The following is a 19,279-nucleotide window of genomic DNA, read 5'->3' on the forward strand; positions in this document are numbered from 1 at the left end:
CTGTACATGATTATAAAAGTTTTGGACGTAGGTAGAATACAGTACTGTCATGGTTTCATATCCGTGTGTTTGACATATATGAAACAGATTAATCTCATTGTTAGACCTGCTTGTGCTACCCTCAACTTCATTGGTCGTCATAAGCCCTGATTAATAAGCAAGAGTGCTCCTTAATCAAAGGACTCAAACTTGTCTCCTCTATTGATGCTTTGGCTCATAAGCTTTTTCTATACCAGCATCCTTGTACAATAGATGAGCGCGCTGCATGATCCGTCTTCAAAACACTTGGCAGAAAATTCGTTTAAACTAGCATCATTATCATCAAATAACAGAAGGCCATTGCTTAATTAATACTAATATGAGTAGTATCCAATAAAAATATTCTATCAAAAAACAGCCTACATTATATTTGTCATAATCATCAAGTCATCAACTACGTTACTACAGATTACAGAGTACTTCAATTCTATCACTTCCTTCTAAGTACATTTCATAATTTTTAATACTCAAGAACTTTAACAGAGAAACTTTCCCAGCTTCTTTATAGAAAAATTTCATGCAAAACTAGCACCAGGCAGCCTTACCATTTGTTCACCTTGCATCGATTTCCGAACCCCAATCGCATCATTCCACCTCCCAGCATCGGCATAAAGGTTGGAAAGCAGGACCCTGCTTGCCCCATGAGAGGTATCTAAGTTCCTTAAAATCTTAGCTGCTCTCTCTCCAACCTCCACATTACCATGTGTTCTACAGGCTGCCAACAATGTACCCCATATGACAACATCTGCCTGCATTGGCATGCTCTCTATAATTGCCTCGGCTTCTTGCAATTTCCCTGCTCTACCTAGGAGATCCACCATACAGCCATAATGCTTAATATTTGGATCAATCTGATAGACATTTTTTATGCTCTCAAAATATTTTTCTCCTGCTTCCACCAATCCAGCATGACAACACGCTGTCAGAACTCCGATAAAAGTAATCGCGTTGGGTTGAATACCTGTTTTTTTCTAAGTCTTCAAATATTCTTAATGACAAGGTAGCATGCCCATGCATTGCCAATCCACAAATCATTGCATTCCATGGGGAGATTGAAGTGATTTTGGGTCGTAAAGGATTGAAAACATCCAATGCATTGCTGATGCTCCCACATTTTGCATAAACATCAATAAGCGCTGCAATTAAATTGTCATTGAGAGGGATTGAATTATTTCTGATAAACTCGTGGGCCCACTTGGCTTCTTTCAATGCACCAACAGATGCAATGGCAGAAAGAACACTCACCATAGTGATCTCATTTGGCTGGACACCAACTGCCACCATTCCTCGGAACAATTCTAAAGCCATACTAGCCTGTCCACCATGCGAATAACCTGAAATCATGGAGCTCCAGGAGAAAATATCCCTTTCAGGCATCCTGTCAAAGAGTTCTTGGGCCTTCTGAATCATTCCATTTCTTATAAACCCTGATATAAGGGCATTCCAGGATGCAAGATGGGATTGACAAGCTTCCTCAAATTGTAAGCAAGCAAGATTAATTTTCCCACAAGCTGAGTAGAAGTGAATAATTGTAGATTGAATAAAATCATAACAGTTGAAGCCAGCTTTTACTATTGTGGAATGCAATTGCTGACCTTCACCAATTGCTACTACTCGCCCACATCCTGAAACTAAATCCACAACCATAACATCGTTGGGCCTTAATCCTGCACTTAACATTGAACGATACAGTGTCAAAGCTTCAACTAGCCTATCTACTTGTACATAAGCATCAACAATTGTGCCCCATGATACCAGATCCCTTTCAGGGATATTATCAAATAAATCCCTGGCTAAATCAACAAACTTTGCCTTAGAATATCCATTTAACATCACATTCCAGGAAACTATATTCTTTTCCGGCATTTCATCAAACAAGCGCCTAGCGTCCTCTAAACTAGATTTAACACAATATAAGTGCAACAAATTAGTAGAAACAAGAACAAAATCTTTGAGTCCTAACTTAGTAGTCAATGCCTGGAGAGCTCTACCATCTGAAATCCTACCAACACGAGTATACGATGAGATGACACTAGCCATAGTTACCTCATTTGGAGCAACACCTGCAACTCTCATACCCTTAAAAATTGAGATTGCTTGACTCCATCTATCACTCTGAGCCAAACCCATTATCATGGTAGTGTAAGCAACACCTCCTCTGTCAGGCATTACATCAAACAGTTGGAGGGCATCACCCAACATACCAGATTTCAAATAAGCACCAAGCATAATATTACACGAAATCGAATCCAATCGTGAACACGAATCGAATAACTTTTTAGCAACACCAATCTGATTACATTTAACATACATACTAATTATACTGTTCTGAATAAAAATATTGGAATCAAGACCTGATTTTACTATTAAGGAATGAATTTGCTGACCTTGAAAAATTGATTGGAGGAAAGAACAAGATTTCAGAGCGGAAACCAATTCAAGTTCATGATCAATACATTCTTTGTTTGAATTTCGATTTCCACTTTGAATGTTGATTGAATTGAAGAAATTTGCGAGATGGGTTTTCGATTCTGATAAAAATTGAGGGGATTTCGACGAAAAATGAGATACCCATATCAAATTGGAAGAAGAAAAAGAAGCAAATGGTGGTAGAAATTGAAGAAATGATTTGGGTTTCAGTGGCAGGTACATGAGATGTGATCATAGAAGAGATGTTAATGTTTGTGTTTTGGAGGGAAAACAATCTCGAGAGTCTTATTATTTTTTTTCTTTTTTTTTTAGACAGGAAACAATCAAGTCTTTTTTTTATTTTTATTTTTTTACAAGAAGAAAAAGGGATTTCATCAATAAAATATAGTCAAACGACACTTATATATAATTTCTACGAAATCAAGAATTTCAACACAAGTACACACCTTAAAACTAAATACATCCTAGATTTAATTAACAATCGCCTAAATAAAAAACTTCATCTGAAACAATATAATATATGAGTTCGCACTGATTCGGCTTGAAATCCAGTGATGCGTAGTCGTTTGAGTGAAATATTCATGTGATCCTCCAGAGACTTGTAGAGATTATGAAACCCTAAATCTTCAACTTTTGCCATTCAAAGGAAACAATCAAGTCTTATGGCTTTTAATCCTTTTATTATTTACTAGCTTAGGTCCCGTGCAATGGCACGGTAATTTCACTATTATTAAACAAATAAAAGCAAATCTTTTACATAATGCATGTGGACAAAAATATAACAATGGTATTTTTTTTAATGTATATTATGAAATGAAACATTAAGGTGTTAATAAGATTAATATTATCAAAAAAAAATGCTATTAGTAAGTCGTTTTCTAATAAGAAAAACATTTTGAAATTTCTAAATCGAGAATACAAAAATAACAAATATTTTTATAATAATAATAATAATAATAATAATAATAATAATAATAATAATAATAATAATAATAATAATAATAATAATAATAATAATAATAATATAAAATGAATCAAATGTTTCAAAAACACATCATTTTTTTTATTACAAAATTATTGCATATAAAATACATTGTAGATTTAAAGGAATAAAATACTGCATATGAAAGGGTTGTCAATTTTATTTTATTTCTTTTAAGGAATAAAGTATTGTCATATTAAAAGATGAGGATTGAGGAATCGTATGATATACAAAGTATGAAAGTAATAATATGAGGAATAATATATATATATATATATATATATATATATATATATATATATATAAATATATATATATAATATATTGTGCATCAAATGGATGTAAAAACTGTTTTTTCAAATGGCGACTTAGTGGAGGAAATTTATATGGTTCAACCTCTAGGTTTTGTGGTTTCCGGACATGAACGAAAAGTGTGTAAGTTAAAGAAATCCTTGTATGGATTAAAACAAGCTCCAAAACAGTGGTATGAAAAGTTTCATAAAACAATACTTAGTTTTGGGTTTATAGCAATCCGTGCTGATACTTGTGTGTACTAAAAAATGTTTGGATCTGATTGTGTAATTGTCTGCTTATATGTAGATGATATGTTGATTTTTGGTACACATATTGATGTTATTAATGAAACAAAAGAATTTCTTTCCTCTCAGTTTGAGATGAAAGACTTAGGTGAAACTGATGTGATTTTGGGTGTTAAAGTACCAAATTAAAACTAGTAATGGTTTCTCTTTGTCTCAATCTCATTATGTGGAAAAAGTGTTAAAAAAGTTTAACAGTTATGATGTTGTGCCTTGTGCCTGTTAAAACTCCTTATGATGCTAGCATTCACTTGAAAAAGAACAATGGCAATAGTGTGTCACAAACTGAGTATGCTAGAATAATTGGGAGTTTAATGTTTCTTGTGACCTACTCTCGACCTGACATAGCCTATGCAGTTAGTAGACTTAGTCGGTATACCCATAACCCTAATAGAGAACATTGGAATGCCCTTAGACGCCTATTAAGGTATCTTCGAGGCACTATGCATTGGGGTTTGCATTATGTTTGTTTTTTTGCTGTGTTAGAAGGATATTGTGATGCAAACTGGGTGTCTGACAATGATAAGGTAAGCTCCACTAGTGGATATACTTTCACTTTATGTGGAGCAGTTGTGTCTTGGAAATCTTCAAAACAGACTTGTATTGCCCGATCAACTATGGAGTCTGAATTCATTGCCTTGGACTTGGTCGGGCAAGAAGCGAAGTGGTTAAGAAACTTATTAGCAGATATTCCATTGTGGGGGCGACCTGCTCCACCTATTTCTTTACATTGTGATTCACAGGCTGCTATTTGTGTTGCCAAAAACAGTGCTTACAACGGCAAAAAGAGGCACATTCATGTGAGACATGAGTCTGTGAGGACTTTGATAGTAAGTGGTGTTATCACTATGGAATATGTAAGATCTGAGAGGAATCTAGCATATCCATTGACCAAAGGACTAAATAGGAGACTTGTCCTTGATACGTCGAGGTGAATGGGGCTTAAGCCCATTAGTTGAGGAATTCATGGTGGATACCCGACCTTGTTCACACAAGGATTCATGTGGACTAACGAAGCCATAGAAAGACTCATAGTTGTACACTTCCCATTCCTATGACTTGTACATTTAGTGAGGTTAAGCTCTTAGCTTTTAATGAATTCATAGCCCAGAATTTGGGTGGTCCTAATGAGACGGACTTGATGAATTCACCGCTTTGATAATGCGAGGTTGAGCAAAGCCTCTTAATGATTTCATATCCCAGGGTCTGGGTGGTCTATGCGATAGACTTGATGAAATTACCTACGTGGGTGTGAAGGTTTGACCACCTTCTATGAGAGACATGGGCAGTCTTTCTAAGGCACTCATAAGTATCCCAAGTTTGATGGCCAATCTTGGTGGTTGATTTTTATCGCGGAACTCACAATGTCTTAAGGTAAGATATGTGTTATTGGGTTTTAACTTCTGAGTTGAGTGAGTTCTAGATTCGTTCACTCACTTAACAAAGGAGTTGCCTAATCTTTACTATGTATTGGTTCAATCGAAAGATACCAGTACTTAAGTATCAAACCTATTGAAATGCTTAGAACAGGTGTTTTTATTTGTCTTAAAACTCTTTTTCCTTCGCATTTGTGGGGGATTGTTGGAAATAAATGCTAAGGAAGTGTTTTTGTTTTGGAGGAAAACCCATTGTCCCACATTGGTGGGATAAGGAAGGATTTACTTGTTATATTGGGAGAAAAGGTGTTTTGTCCCACATTGGTGGGAGAAGTATATTTTACATGTTTTAAACATGAGTGTTTATACATTGATGTTTGAAGTGCTTTCCCTATTGTTGTGGGCTAGAAAGAGGCATCCCCATGCGCGCCGCGGCCGCCGGCCGATTCGGTTCGCTTCGTGGCACGTGCGCGGTGTGGTGTGTCTACCTTTTTGGGCTAAGTCATAACTGACGTTCCAGTTTTTATGAGATTGTTCAGTTACAAAGTCCACAACAACGTTTGACTCGGTCTTTTAAACATTGTATTTGCTTGCTATTTTCCTCCACAATGATTTGCGTGGCTTGATTTTCTCCAGCAGTTACGGTTTTCTTCTTCTTTTAAAAACTGGTATTTTTCGTGGTTTCTAAAACACACAGAATTTTTTTCATCTTCTTCCTCTTTTGTTTTCGGTTTTCCTCTACGGTTGTTCTGAGCATATTGTGAGTTCCTAATCTCTCTTTTTGAGTGCACATTAAAGGATCGAGATCACTGTGTTAAATCTTGGGGGGCAACGCCATCTCCGATTGCACCATAGTCGGGGCGAATTTTGCTTCTAAGACAGTGTTTCTAACACGTCACAGTGTCATTCATACATTAAGAAATTCGGCCCACATTCAATCTTTATTTTCTGATTTTACAGTTTTCCAACCTACAGGGACTAGAGACCAAATTAAAGTAGATGTTTATTAATTAATCAAATAAATTATTTAACTAAGTATCATTAATTAATTTCAGATTTATGTATATATTATAATAAGCTTTTCGGTAGATGACATTATATAATGACTCCACTAGCTTGTTAGTTGGTCAAGATATATATAATTAATTTTTAATTACATTGTTAAGTACAGTATGCTAGATTTGTTACAGACCAACAGGAACCTTAAACTATAAACCAGGGTGATTACATCCCCATCTTTCTTTGACTTCTCTATATAATATGATTATTATATTACCATTCTCACATCTTTAAACATGGAATATTAGCTTATATTATTCCACATGATGTCCCATAATTGCAAGTTTAATCAATTCATAATTATAATGCTTATCTACCATAATTCTTCTTCATTATTAAACCAACTGAATCTCTTTTGATAGTGAAAGTTAGAGGTGTACTAATATTTTATACAAAAGTTTCAAATTTTTTTTCCTTAGATTGTATAATAACTATATAATATACCATTTTGCATGCATATATGAGCTTCTCTTATACGACTTTTTGTTTTTTTTTTCCTACCTTCCTCTATCTTTTTATTTTTTTAAATTGACCTTTGCTATTCATGTTAATTAAACTAACATAAGGACAACGTTTTCTCAAAAAGACTAACATAAGGTCTGTTTGCTTGTGATGCAACGCATCGTCGAAACCGGCCTCGTAAGTAGTCCTATATAAGGAAGGTTATACCAAAGGACAAACAACACCAAATTAGTGAAACAACAATAAAACAAACACTAATCAAACTTTCCTTTGTTATTGTATAACACCCCAAAAAAAAAAAAAAAAAAAAAAAAAAAAAAAAAAAAAAAAAAAACTACTAATAACATGGAGAGTAGTCCTTATTATGTAGAAAAGAAGCTAAAATTGTTCGGGTTTGAAGTCGATTTATACAAAAATCCCGAGAACATGAACGAACACGAAGAAAGTACGAAGTCATCCAATACAATCTCCTCTGGTTCTAATAAAAAAGAAAACCAGGGTGATCGTGAAAGAAGTTCATCCGTAACTAACAACAACAGCAGCAGCAACAACAACATTGAGATTGAAATCGGAAAGAAATTCGAGTGTCAATATTGTTGCAAAGAATTTGCAAATTCTCAAGCATTAGGTGGCCATCAAAATGCCCATAAAAAAGGAGAGGATGAAGAAGAAGAGGCTTCAACTACAAGCTCGAAAAGCGAGTATTAATTTTTACCTTCAACCATACCAACAGAAAAACAATAATTCTTCTTCGGGTGCTTTATGGTACTTTGATCCTAAATCTTATTAACCAGCTCAAAATCATTTTTCACTCTATGAAGAATCTCAGATTAGCTTCGGCCAGTTTGATTATCAACACGAACATGAACACGAACACGATCATCAGAAGCCGAGGGTAGCGGCGGCTTTCCAGCAGTTTACGGTAACGCATGGTGGCAGCAGGTGCACTTCAGAAAATAGTACTCCTGTTGTAGTGATACCTGTTACAAACAAAGCTGTAAATCTCTAGATCCGCAATTAGGGCTTAGCTTAGATTCTAATGTTGTTATCAAAAGCTCTCCTAGAGCTGGGTAACTTTTATGAATTCTTTGCATTTTTCTTAAATCATAGGTTAATATAATATATCATATTAATTCATATACTTAGTTTTTTCAAAGATTGCCAGCTTCAATTTTTTTTTTTTTTTTTTTTTGAAATTCATTTTAAATTAGTTTTGATTTCTTCATGCATACAAGTATATAAAATGAAATTAATATTACTCCCTGCCTTTTATGAATAGATATACTCATTTCCATATTACACAATCTCCAATAATGCATAATTTTGATTACTACCTCCATTTTATATTTTTTGTAAGTTTGGGGGTATTATTTATGAGATATAAAATATTTCAAAGTTGCAAAAAATATGAAAAGGAGGTAGTATTAGTACTATAATTATAATCAGTTACGACTTACGAGAACTATATATAAATAGATATATATGATTTTTTTTTTAAAACTATACATTGAAATGAATCTAACCTAGATTTCATTTGATTTTGTTTTACGTTGTAATATATAGTTTACTAAGCACGATCAAAGAAAAAAAAATCATTGATCACATAAATAGTAAATGAGTAGAATTTTGATGAATGAAGTTACGGATATGGCAGTATAATTAGTTTAGCTAGGTTCATCATCTATGATCCCAAATGGTTGATTAGAAGCTAAGGCAAGGCTTATAATTTTGTATGAATAAATGATTAATATAAATCTATGTAGTACTACTATACAGTATGTGTAACTAATCCAATGATTTTAATCAGCTTGTTCACCGTACCCACTAAACTCCCTCATTTCAATATGTATAAATAATGATACAATGAATAATAATATGGTTGGTTTAGTTTGCACCCATCAATCAGGGCGTTTTCCCAAACTAAGCCAATTTTGCTAAATATTAACCAAAATGGTTGCGTGGCAAAAGTATTTACGGAACTAAGCTTCTAGGCTAAAACGCTGTCTTGGACAGCGTTTTATGCCTGGTTTTTTGTAAAAAAAAAAAAATTCAACTTAAAAATGCTGTCTGAGACAGCGTTTTTAGTTGTTGACTTTTTTGTTGAAATTTTCTTAAATTCTGGGTTTTTAATAAATTGGGGAAAAAAAAATTACCTAAAACGCTGTCTGAGACAGCGTTTTAGTCTTTACTAAAAACGCTGCCTGAGACAGCGTTTCTAGTGATTTTTTTGTTGAAATGAAATGCTGCCTCAGACAGCGTTTCTATGGTTTTTGTTTTTGTGCGTCACAGGCTGCAGCTCATTCTCATCACTCTCACTCTCACTCTATCTCGCTGTCGCCACCACAGTCAACCACCGGGCTGCCACCACTGCTGCCGCCACCACTGCTGTCGCCGCCACTAAGTTGCTGCTGCCCCTCTCCACTCAATTTCGTGGTAAACCCTAAATTCAAAATAGTGTAATGTTGATAATTGTTGAATTGTTCAAATTGTATCAAATTGTTCAAATTGCTGCTTTGTTCAAACTAGTGTAATGTTGATAATTGCTGCCCCTCTTAATTGTTCAAATTGTATCAAATTGTTGCTAATAATTAATGAAAATGTTTTAAAATGTTGATAATTTTTTTATGGTAATGTGGTACATTGTTGATGAAATTGTTCATGAAATTGTTGAAATTGTTGATGGTAATGTGGTACATATATGCGAAATAGTTGAAATTATTGATGGTAATATGTGTAATATAATTGTTGATAATTATAGATTATTGGTGAGAAGACGGTTATTTCATTATTGATAATTTATCTACCATTTCATATTAGTTTATTGTTTATAATATTAGTTTGTTAGTAATCGTTTTGCATTGAAACCTAAACTAAGAGTTTATAAATGGAGTTACTGCGTAGTTTGTGGGCAACTATTTTTACCTCGCTCTAGATTTCAATTATCCTAATATGTGTTTTGGTTATGTAGAATATGACTGGACAAAATGTAGTGTTGTTATGCCGGTGGGGAGGTGAAATTTTGTGTGATGGATCAAATGTTGAGTATAGTGGAGGAAATATGGAACCAGTAACACTTGAACCGAACATGACAGTTAATGATTTGATGAACGAGGTTCATAGTAGTATTGGTTCAACCCAATGAATGTTGAACTGAACATTTAAATGAGGTTTGATACTGGTCACGGGGTTCAAGTGTTACATGTCTCTACGAACAGACATTTGAAAGCTTTGAGGAGCATTGTTGCAATGAAGGGTGTTCCCAATGAGATATATGTAGAAACGGTGCCTATATGTACCCAACAAAGTACTCGGGCAGAATAGCAAACTACATATGTCTCTAATTACAACACCGCGTCCTTCCAAGTGCCCTCAAACCACATTCCATCGAATGAATATGGGATGGCACCCTTTAGTCGAATGCTGCGGGACGAATAATTTCACATGTCGTTCAGTTCTCATATAGCTTCACCAGTACATGCTGGGGGATGTAGGACAATGTTCGGCCAACCCGGTCCTTCGTCATCGAACACCGTGGCACCTTCACCGATGCAACTGCATAGTTATTCGCCTATGCAAGGTGATGTTCAAGCATCACCGTCTCGAGAAGAGCCAGATCATTTTGATGATATTGTGAATAATGAATTGTTGGTGTATGATGTGTATGCGGAAATGGATGATGAGGACGAGAACGGAGAGGAGGATGATGAACCTACATAGATGGAAGTTGGCGAGCCCTTGGTTAGAACTCCCATACCTTGGTTTAGTGAGGTACCCAAGAACTATGAAGTTGATCAGTATTGGGCCGAATCGGGTAGCCACACATCGTTTGTTCCCGTGGGAGAATTTCAGAAGGGAATGTATTTTGAAAGCAAGAAAATGCTTCAAGAAATGGTGAAGATGTATTCTATACAGAGGAATCAATTCTACACCATAGTGACCTCGAATGATGGTGTCCTACATCTGCGATGCAAGCAGAAATGTGGTTGGATGCTACGGGGTTTCAAATCCAGTGAGCACTCGCGTGGTTTTACCATAGTCACGTACAAAGGGCCGCACCGGGAGACATGTGTCACTGAAGTACTATATACTGATCACCCATACTTGGATTCGTCCATAATAGCAGAGTATGTGGAGTCCTTTGTGCGGAAAGATCTGTCCTTGAAAGTTGAATTCATACAGGAACTCATCTCCAAGCAATTTCATTTTGATGTCCCGTATCGACGAGCGTGGTATGCTAAGGAGAAAGCTATAGCTGAAATATTTGGGGATTGGGAGAGTTCTTATGGCAGACTTCCGCACTTCATGCAAGCACTCCTACGGTCAAACCCGGGTACATGTGTCGTATGGAAACACAAAGCTTTAGTGGACGGTGTATACTACAACAACGTGGAAGTGTTTGAACGAGTGTTTTGGGCCTTCGGTCCTTGTATCGACGACTTTAAACATTGTATGCCTGTTATCTGTATCGATGGGATGCACTTGTACGGGAAGTATAAAGGAACACTGTTGGTTGCTACAAGTGTTGATGCAAGCTTCCAAGTATTTCCTCTAGCATTTACGGTGGTTGAAGGGGAAAACACATCCAGCTGGTCTTGGTTCCTGGGTTGTATTCGGGATCGTGTCACGCAACGGGATGGCCTCTGTGTTATATCTGATCGACATCCTGGGATCATTGCAGCAATGAATGATCCAAATGTAGGATTCACCCAGCCGCGAGCCTATCACAGGTTTTGTGTCCGCCACATAGCATCCATTTTGAAGACTCACGTGCGAAGTAACGACATAAGAGATATGTTCAAGGCTGCGGCGTACCAAAGGCAAGAGAGAAAATTTCAAGCTGATTTGTGTTTCATTGGTGAGGCATGTACCAAGACCATGGAGTACATTGCTGAAGTCCTGTTCAGTATGTGGTCTCTCTTTCACGACAATGGTCGTATATATGGGATATGTACTACAAACTTCTCGGAAACATTTAACAATGTGTTGAAGGGAGCTCGGTTTCTACCGATCATGTCCCTTGTTGAGTTAACCTTCCACAGGGCTGGTGGTGGAGCTGGTTGTAGTGTTGTTGGGGGTGGTTGGAGAGTTTTGAAGTGCATAAGGGTGGTCAAAAGTGGTGGGAGGTGGTGGTCGACGGTAGGGGTTGGTGGTGGGGGTGGTGGTTGAGGGTGGTGGCTTATTGAAGGCTGGGGGTGGTGTGTTGGAGGAAGAAATGGGGCAGATTAAAGAGAAGAAAGGCTGCTGGCTGCTGGTGTTGCAGTCCAGTAGAAAAACGCTGTCTCAGACAGCGGTTTATGTACAAAAAAAAAATTGTACATAAAACGCTGTCCTAAATAGCGTCTTATGTGCATTTGATTTTTCCCACAAAATAAACAGAACATAAGAATTTTAAAAATTAAAAAAAAAAAAGTCAAACGGTAAAACGTTGTGTGGGACAACGATTTACAAATTGAATTTTTTTTTTTTAAAATATCCAGGGGATAAAACGCTGTCCGAGACAGCGTTTTACCCTAGAAGCTTAGTTTGGTAAATACTTTTGCCACGCAACCATTTTGCAAAATAGTTTTTGTTTTAGGCTTACTTTGGGGAAATGTTACATCAATTAATTACTCCATATGTTGTAATGTTTGTTAAGAGTTACTTTTTAGATATCTATGATTTGTACAAATAATCGATGATTTGTACTATCGTTATAACGTTTGTCGAGGTTGATTATCAAATACTTATAATTTTGTTACATTGAATGATAAAACAAATTGAAAGGGATAGAATATTGTACATAAACATCCTAAACCAAAATATTGTTATACCCCCCTAGGCCCTAGGTTAAGAAATACTCTGTAATTGTCTTATTGTCGCAATTTCTTATAATTGAACACGTACATAGGGATGTTAATAGGGCGGGTCAAGTAGGAGACCCGCCTTGCCTCACTTCGTGCCCACCCTATACCTACATATATATTGACAAATTGGGGTGAAAGAGAGAATGAATGACTATTTTTTATTATTCAGGTAGAGTATTTATACAAAACCTACGCTCATAAGACAGGAAACAATCTTCCTAAAAGATATACTAACATAACCATAAACCTAAAGATATATTCTCTAACTAATATTTTTAACATAAATAAACCTAAATATATTATTCTCTTAATGATATCTACAGAAAATATATCACACATATATTTTTCGATATCTCATATCTCTAACATATATATTTTAAAAAATTAATTTATATACTTTTATAATATATAATATAAAAAAAATCAGTAAAATAAAGCACTTAGTAGTAAATATAATATTTTATAATAGACTTATAATATAAACAAAAAAATGTGTAATATTAACAATGATTTTTTTAATTTTTTTTGTAATCAACATTATGCATGTAATATTGTTGTATTTGAGAGGCAAGGATTAGGCCCGAGTCTTGGATGGGGATTAGATGGGTGTGAATATCCAAGTGGCCGGGGGATGGGGTGGGGATAGTTTTGGAATTGTACCCGTCGAGGCAGGGATGAATTTTGGATCCGCCGCGGGGATAGGAGTGGGGATGAAAATGTTAGGCAGGGACGGGAGTGGGGATGAAAATGTTAGGCGGAGACTGGGATGCCAACATCCCCCGGTCATCACCCCATTAACATCCCTACACGTACTATTAGTAGTCTAGTTCTCTAGTAACATGAACTATGATCAATCTATAATAATCTACTTCCTCCGTTCTAATCTACTTAACCTGTTTCTTTTATCACGTTTGCCAATACACAACTTTAACCATCGATAACTGTAATTCTCTATAGGTAAATATAATAAAAGTTAGGAAATTTTCATTTTTACCACCTTCAAATAATGACTTTGTCGAATTTACCACCTCCAAAAAAAAAACATTTACTTTACCACCTCATAAAAAAATTAAATATCAGTTTTACCACCTCATCTGAGCTCAGGTGACGGAAAACGCTTGTGGGGCCCAGCATAACGGCTAGTTTTTGATTTTTTTCCCAAATTTCTCTCGATTTCCCTTTTATTTAAACCTAGTTCTTCATTTGTACACCAAATTCTTGCAGATTGGAGATTAATTTTTGCGATTTTCTTCACAAATCAGTATTTTTGGGCAACCTTAACAATCCCAAACCCTCTAATTATCAAACAATCAATTGAACTCCTCGACAACAAGCATCAAAAAGGTAAGCCATTGTCGTTAATTCTCTAGCAATTTTCGTGATTTCTGTTGTAATTTTTTGGCAATTCGTTGCGTGATTATGTTGCATTTGCTAAGAGTAATTGAAATTGGGCGTTTTGTGAGGTCAATTAAACCCCAATTTCAATTAAAATACTTAGGGTTCATGTAAGATTAAATTAGATTGGGGATTTTTGTTATGTGAATTGGCTACTGAAATTAGGGTTATATTATGGTGATTGTGTTCGAATACAATTAATTTCATTCTTGTTCTTACTGAATTTCAGAAGGGAATGTCTTCAGTTAGCATGTCACCCTCAAAGGAGAAAAAATGCCAATGTGGAGTTCCAATGTCTAGGCTGACTGCTTGGACTAGGGAGAACCCTGGACGCAAGTTTAGGACCTGCAAATTCTATGATCCTGTGACTGAGTCAAGGGGGTGTAAATCTTTTGAGTGGGTGGATCAACCAGATGGAACACCTTGGCAAACAGAGGTGATTAACAACTTTCTGCTGGACAAGAAACTAATGAAGGGAGAGCTGAATGACATGAAGAGGGAAGTTGATGATGTTAGTGGACAAAGGAGGTGCTTGCTCAATGAGATTGACAGCTTGAAGATGAAATGCAAAGCTCTTAGCTCAGACAGGAAGAAGATGATCAAGGAAGTGCATGGCAGCAATGCAACAACAAAGAAAATGCTCACAGTACATGCTATTGTTGTGTTTTGTTGTTTTGGTTTGGTACTGGCTATGTATTTTAGATCTTAGGTTCATTTAGGAATGCTTAGAAACAAAAAAAATCCCCAACTTATGTTGTGTTTTGTTGAATTATTATGTATGGATGTTGGGATGACATTTCTTGTACTACTTTTAACTAAATCAATGAGAAATGGAACTTTTTGGTAGAAACATATCACATTTCGTATTAGTACTTGCAACACAATGTTTTTAATTGTTTTACATTGGCTGAGACAAAAGTTAAGGCACCTTTGTGCAAAATCATTGTTCAACTACCAAATAAACTTGGCTGTCTATTACAAAATACTAATGAGTAGACCTAGGGTCACAGTTGATTGAGATCCTTGTCCTTCTTGCTTGTCATTACATGAAGCTTGGACCTGGTCTGTATTTTGACTTTGGGAGGAGTAGTTGTTGGCACTCTTGTGGGCTGACTTAGGCTCCTGTTGCTCCTGGTAACAGGCTGAGTCAGCAAAGGCTCTGTTCTTGTTGCAGGCTGGCTTGACACAGCAGTTGCAGGTGCAGCATTACTTGACCCAGCCTATGCTGTTGTTGGAGGCTGATATTGTGGCAACTTCAGTGCAGCCTGCAATCACAGTATGACAAGACTCAGAAACAAAGCCACTAAATACACTCAAGTCACAAAATACACAAAATACCTGTCTTGCTGCTTTCTCTTCACTTTTCTTGCTCTGTTCCTTAAGCCAAGGAGTCTGCATCTGTGGCCTCCCACCCTTTGGATTTGTTGTAGGTGGGTTAGGCTGTTCTGGTGCTGCTTCAGCCTTGCATGTTTTGGCAAAGTGGCCAAATCCACCACAGTTCTTGCATTGTTTCTTCACCTTTGGCTTCTTGCCCTCAGGTGCTGCAGAAGTGCCCTCCCCTAGTTCAAGCTTTCTCTTTTTTTCCTTAGGTCTTCCTGGCTGCACTTTCAGCATAGGTGGAAAAGGCTGTCTGAGCTTGACCTTTTTCCAATTCTTAGGGCCAGGAATTGGCTGTATTGGGTTCTCATATGCAGCCAAGTATGTCACCCTATTTTAATGTGGGTGCACATACAACTCAGGATCATCCCTTTTGTCCATTATGCAAGCAAATGCATGGACACAAGGTATTCCTGTCAACTCCCATCTATAACAAGTGCATTTTCTCTCTTGTAGATCCACAATGCACTGATCATCCTTGTATTTCACCTCATAAATTTCATCCCTTGAAGCTGTAACCTCACATGTCATGGCATACTTCTCCAACCCATCAAAGACTTTGTTGACAAATGGGGTTAGTAAACCTTCCCAAGACTTTACTGCCTCCCATTTGTCATTACTCCTCTTCATCATATATATTCTAAGCCATTCCATTTGAATTAGAATAGGCTTGTCTCTGGCATCTCTAATCACTGCATTAAATGTCTCACACATGTTGTTTAACAACATGTTAGACTTGCAGTTTGTAGAGAAAACATGCCTTGACCAGTGCTGGGGGTCAATGTTTGACAGCCACTGGTATGCTTCTTCATCCAAAAAATTGATACTTTCCATAGCAACTTCAAACTCAAAATGATACAACCACACACATGACAACCATTCAACACAACATAGACACATGACATACAGTTTTCACAAAATAGAAAGACATGCAAATATGTGCAAAACTAAATGTTCCTAGCATACATTATAGTTCACCATAAAACTGACATAAAAGAACCTAAATAGAAGCTTACCAGAGTGCTTTCCCTAGCAGCAGCCCAGAACAATTCCTTGAAAGTTGCACCATGAAATTTCAGTTTGAAATTTGACCAAATATGCCTCACACAAAATCTGAGCTCAGCTTTGGGGGCCACATCTGCAAATGCTTCTATGAAACCCTACACACAAGGCAAAACTAACAAGTTAGTGTACGGAAAATTCAAATAAAGCAAAGTAATTTAAACACAAACACAACCCACTTACTTTCTGACTGTCAGACATAAAAGTCAAGCCATCTCCTTGGTCATACACACAAAGTGCCTTGAGCAAGCTCTCTAGAAACCAGCACCAGCTGTCCTTGTTCTCAATCTCTGCACTTGCCCAAGCAATTGGGAAGATGGCATTATTTCCATCTTTTCCAACTACAACCAAGATCTGCCCAGGGTATGCCCCTTTTAGATGGCACCCATCCACCCCAATTACTGGTCTGCAACCAGAAATGAATCCATCCCTAAGTGCAGATAAGCACACAAACATCCTCATAAAAATTGGTCTTTCAATTTGATTAATATCATCCACCACCACATTACACTCACTCCCTGGGTTCCATTTCAGCAGTGCCTTCCCATAGTCCCAAACCTTTGAGTATTGCTCTGATGAAGAGCCATATATTATAAGCTTTGCCCTGCTTCTAGCCAACCAAGCCTTGGAGTATGTAATTTTGATCCCCAAGTCATTCAAGGCCCTGTCCTGAATCTGTTTAATCTTCCATCTGGGGTTGCCCCTGAACTCCTCCAAGTACCTGTCAGCAAGGAACTCTGCTGTCACCTTGTTGTTCATTTTACTCCTAACACACCTATGCAGCCTTAGTGTCTTAATTTGCCAAGCCTCTGATTTCACAAGCCTTGTTTCATAAAACTTGAACCTACACCTAACACCCTTACTACATGTACACTTCACTATCCTACAACTGTTCTTGTTATACACACACTTGCATTTCCTTTTGCAATATGATGTTAGCCTCTTTGAATCATTGTGAAGAAGGTAATACTCATACCTATTTTCAATTGCATGTTGTCTCAAAGCTTTTCTCATTGTTTGCACATCACTGAACCTTTGACCAACTACAAATTTGATAGCCCTTTCAAAGTCTGTCTCAGGGTTAAACCAAGTAACACTACCCTGATCATCATCTGAATCACCTTCCACACTCTTTAGCTCATCAGAATCACAAGCTGCCTCCTCTTCAACCCTCACTTCAATTTTCTATAGATTTCTTTCTATGTCAAACCCTGTGTCCTCATCATCACTTTGATCCCCTCCTTCAGTAACTCCCCTCAAACTGCCTTTCACCTCACTGTTAATATGGTCTAAATTTTTCTTCAACCACTGTTCATCATCATCAGAGTATAAGTCCTCCTCTCCCTCATCAACTTCTAACTCAAAATCACTCAACTCAGAATCAGAAGACTCTGTATCACCATCCTCATCACTAAACACATCACTGTCATCCCTTAATCTCCTCACTCTTTCTTTTATTTTTCTCACTAAATTAGCAAAATTTCCAGTCTCATCCCCAACCTTAGCCTTACCATTATCTGCAGCAGTGAGTTTACCCTTCCCTTTATGTGTATTAGCATTCACTTTCTCTGCCCTAGGAAGCCTCTCCTCAGCCTCTCTGTCATGTATAACAATGCCTTTTAACCTAGGGCTTCTCCTAAATGGCTCTTCTTCAGTGGGCTTACTAAGTTCTGGGCTGGGTTTATATACTTTAGGCCCACCAAACCTCTTTTTCAGTTCCTTCCTTTGTGCAGGGGTTAGCTCATTCCCAGCTATACATTTGAAGGGTGTTTTGTTAGTCCCTTCAATTGGCTCATGACTGGTAACATACATCTCACATGCCCCCTCTTTGTTCACAGACTCTAGGAAACCATTCACCTCACCATCAACAAGCTCCCTTTTACCATTCACCCAAGACTTGCCCTTTTGTTTATACCAGCAACTAAACCCCCTAGGAACCTTCACATTCACATACACAAACCCATGTATAGCTGCTTGCCTCAAAAAGTGTACATCTATCTTATTTTTTTCCACTTTTCTCATCCAATAAACCCACCCACCATACCAAGTTAACACCCTCCTATTTTTACCAGCTAAAGAAGGTATAAAGGCACCCCCTACTGTAACTTTTAAGTCCACTGTGTCCATTCTGTAACAACACCAACAAAAGCACACACAACAATAACCAATTTCAGTAATTACAGTAAACAACAACAACCAATTCACCAATTACAGCAAGTAAAAGCAATTCACATTGACTATGCACTAAATTAACAGTAAACAAGTAAATCTAATTAACTAATTATTTAACAAATGCACACTCTAATTCAGTCAAAGATTCGCATAATTAGGGTTTATAATACTTTAATTCACAGATTCCCAAAAAAGGCATACTTTACCCCAATTGACAACCATAAATCCAACAAAATGTACTAATAAAGGGTTTAAAGTACCTCTTGTAGTCAGGAATCTCGATTTCTGTCAGCAAATTACCAAGCTTTTGGTCCCCTCACCCTGTGGAAGATGACAAGAGAAGCTGATGTGTTGCAATTTTGTGGTTCCAGCTCGATTTCAACCACCCAAATTGATCTAGGGTTTCAGTTTTTACAGAGAGAAAGAGAAAAATTCAAAGGAGAGAGAAGCAGTTACAGTGAGAATCAAGAAAAATCAAAGGAGAGA

At 36.9% G+C, this 19,279-nt stretch overlaps 2 protein-coding genes and 1 pseudogene across 2 annotated transcripts; 2 read left to right on the forward strand and 1 right to left on the reverse strand.

Annotated features, from left to right (window-relative positions):
- Positions 1-345: 345 nt before the first annotated feature.
- On the reverse strand, positions 346-3,105 carry LOC110717925 (pentatricopeptide repeat-containing protein At5g19020, mitochondrial-like). Its single transcript, XM_021896720.1, is given in 2 exon segments — positions 346-1,007; positions 1,009-3,105. Coding segments are annotated over 2 exon segments (2,136 nt in total). The 5' UTR covers positions 2,692-3,105; the 3' UTR covers positions 346-554.
- Positions 3,106-6,855: 3,750 nt separating this feature from the next.
- On the forward strand, positions 6,856-8,048 carry LOC110717814 (annotated as a pseudogene).
- A 2,613-nt stretch (positions 8,049-10,661) lies between these two features.
- LOC110718076 lies at positions 10,662-12,110 on the forward strand. The gene has a single exon (XM_021896877.1). It carries the CDS (start codon positions 10,662-10,664, stop codon positions 12,108-12,110), a length of 1,449 nt encoding a protein of 482 aa, XP_021752569.1.
- The last annotated feature ends 7,169 nt before the right edge of the window (positions 12,111-19,279 follow it).

Source organism: Chenopodium quinoa, unplaced genomic scaffold, assembly GCF_001683475.1.
Source record: "Chenopodium quinoa cultivar QQ74 unplaced genomic scaffold, ASM168347v1, whole genome shotgun sequence".
NCBI classification, from domain to species: Eukaryota; Viridiplantae; Streptophyta; class Magnoliopsida; order Caryophyllales; family Amaranthaceae; genus Chenopodium; species Chenopodium quinoa.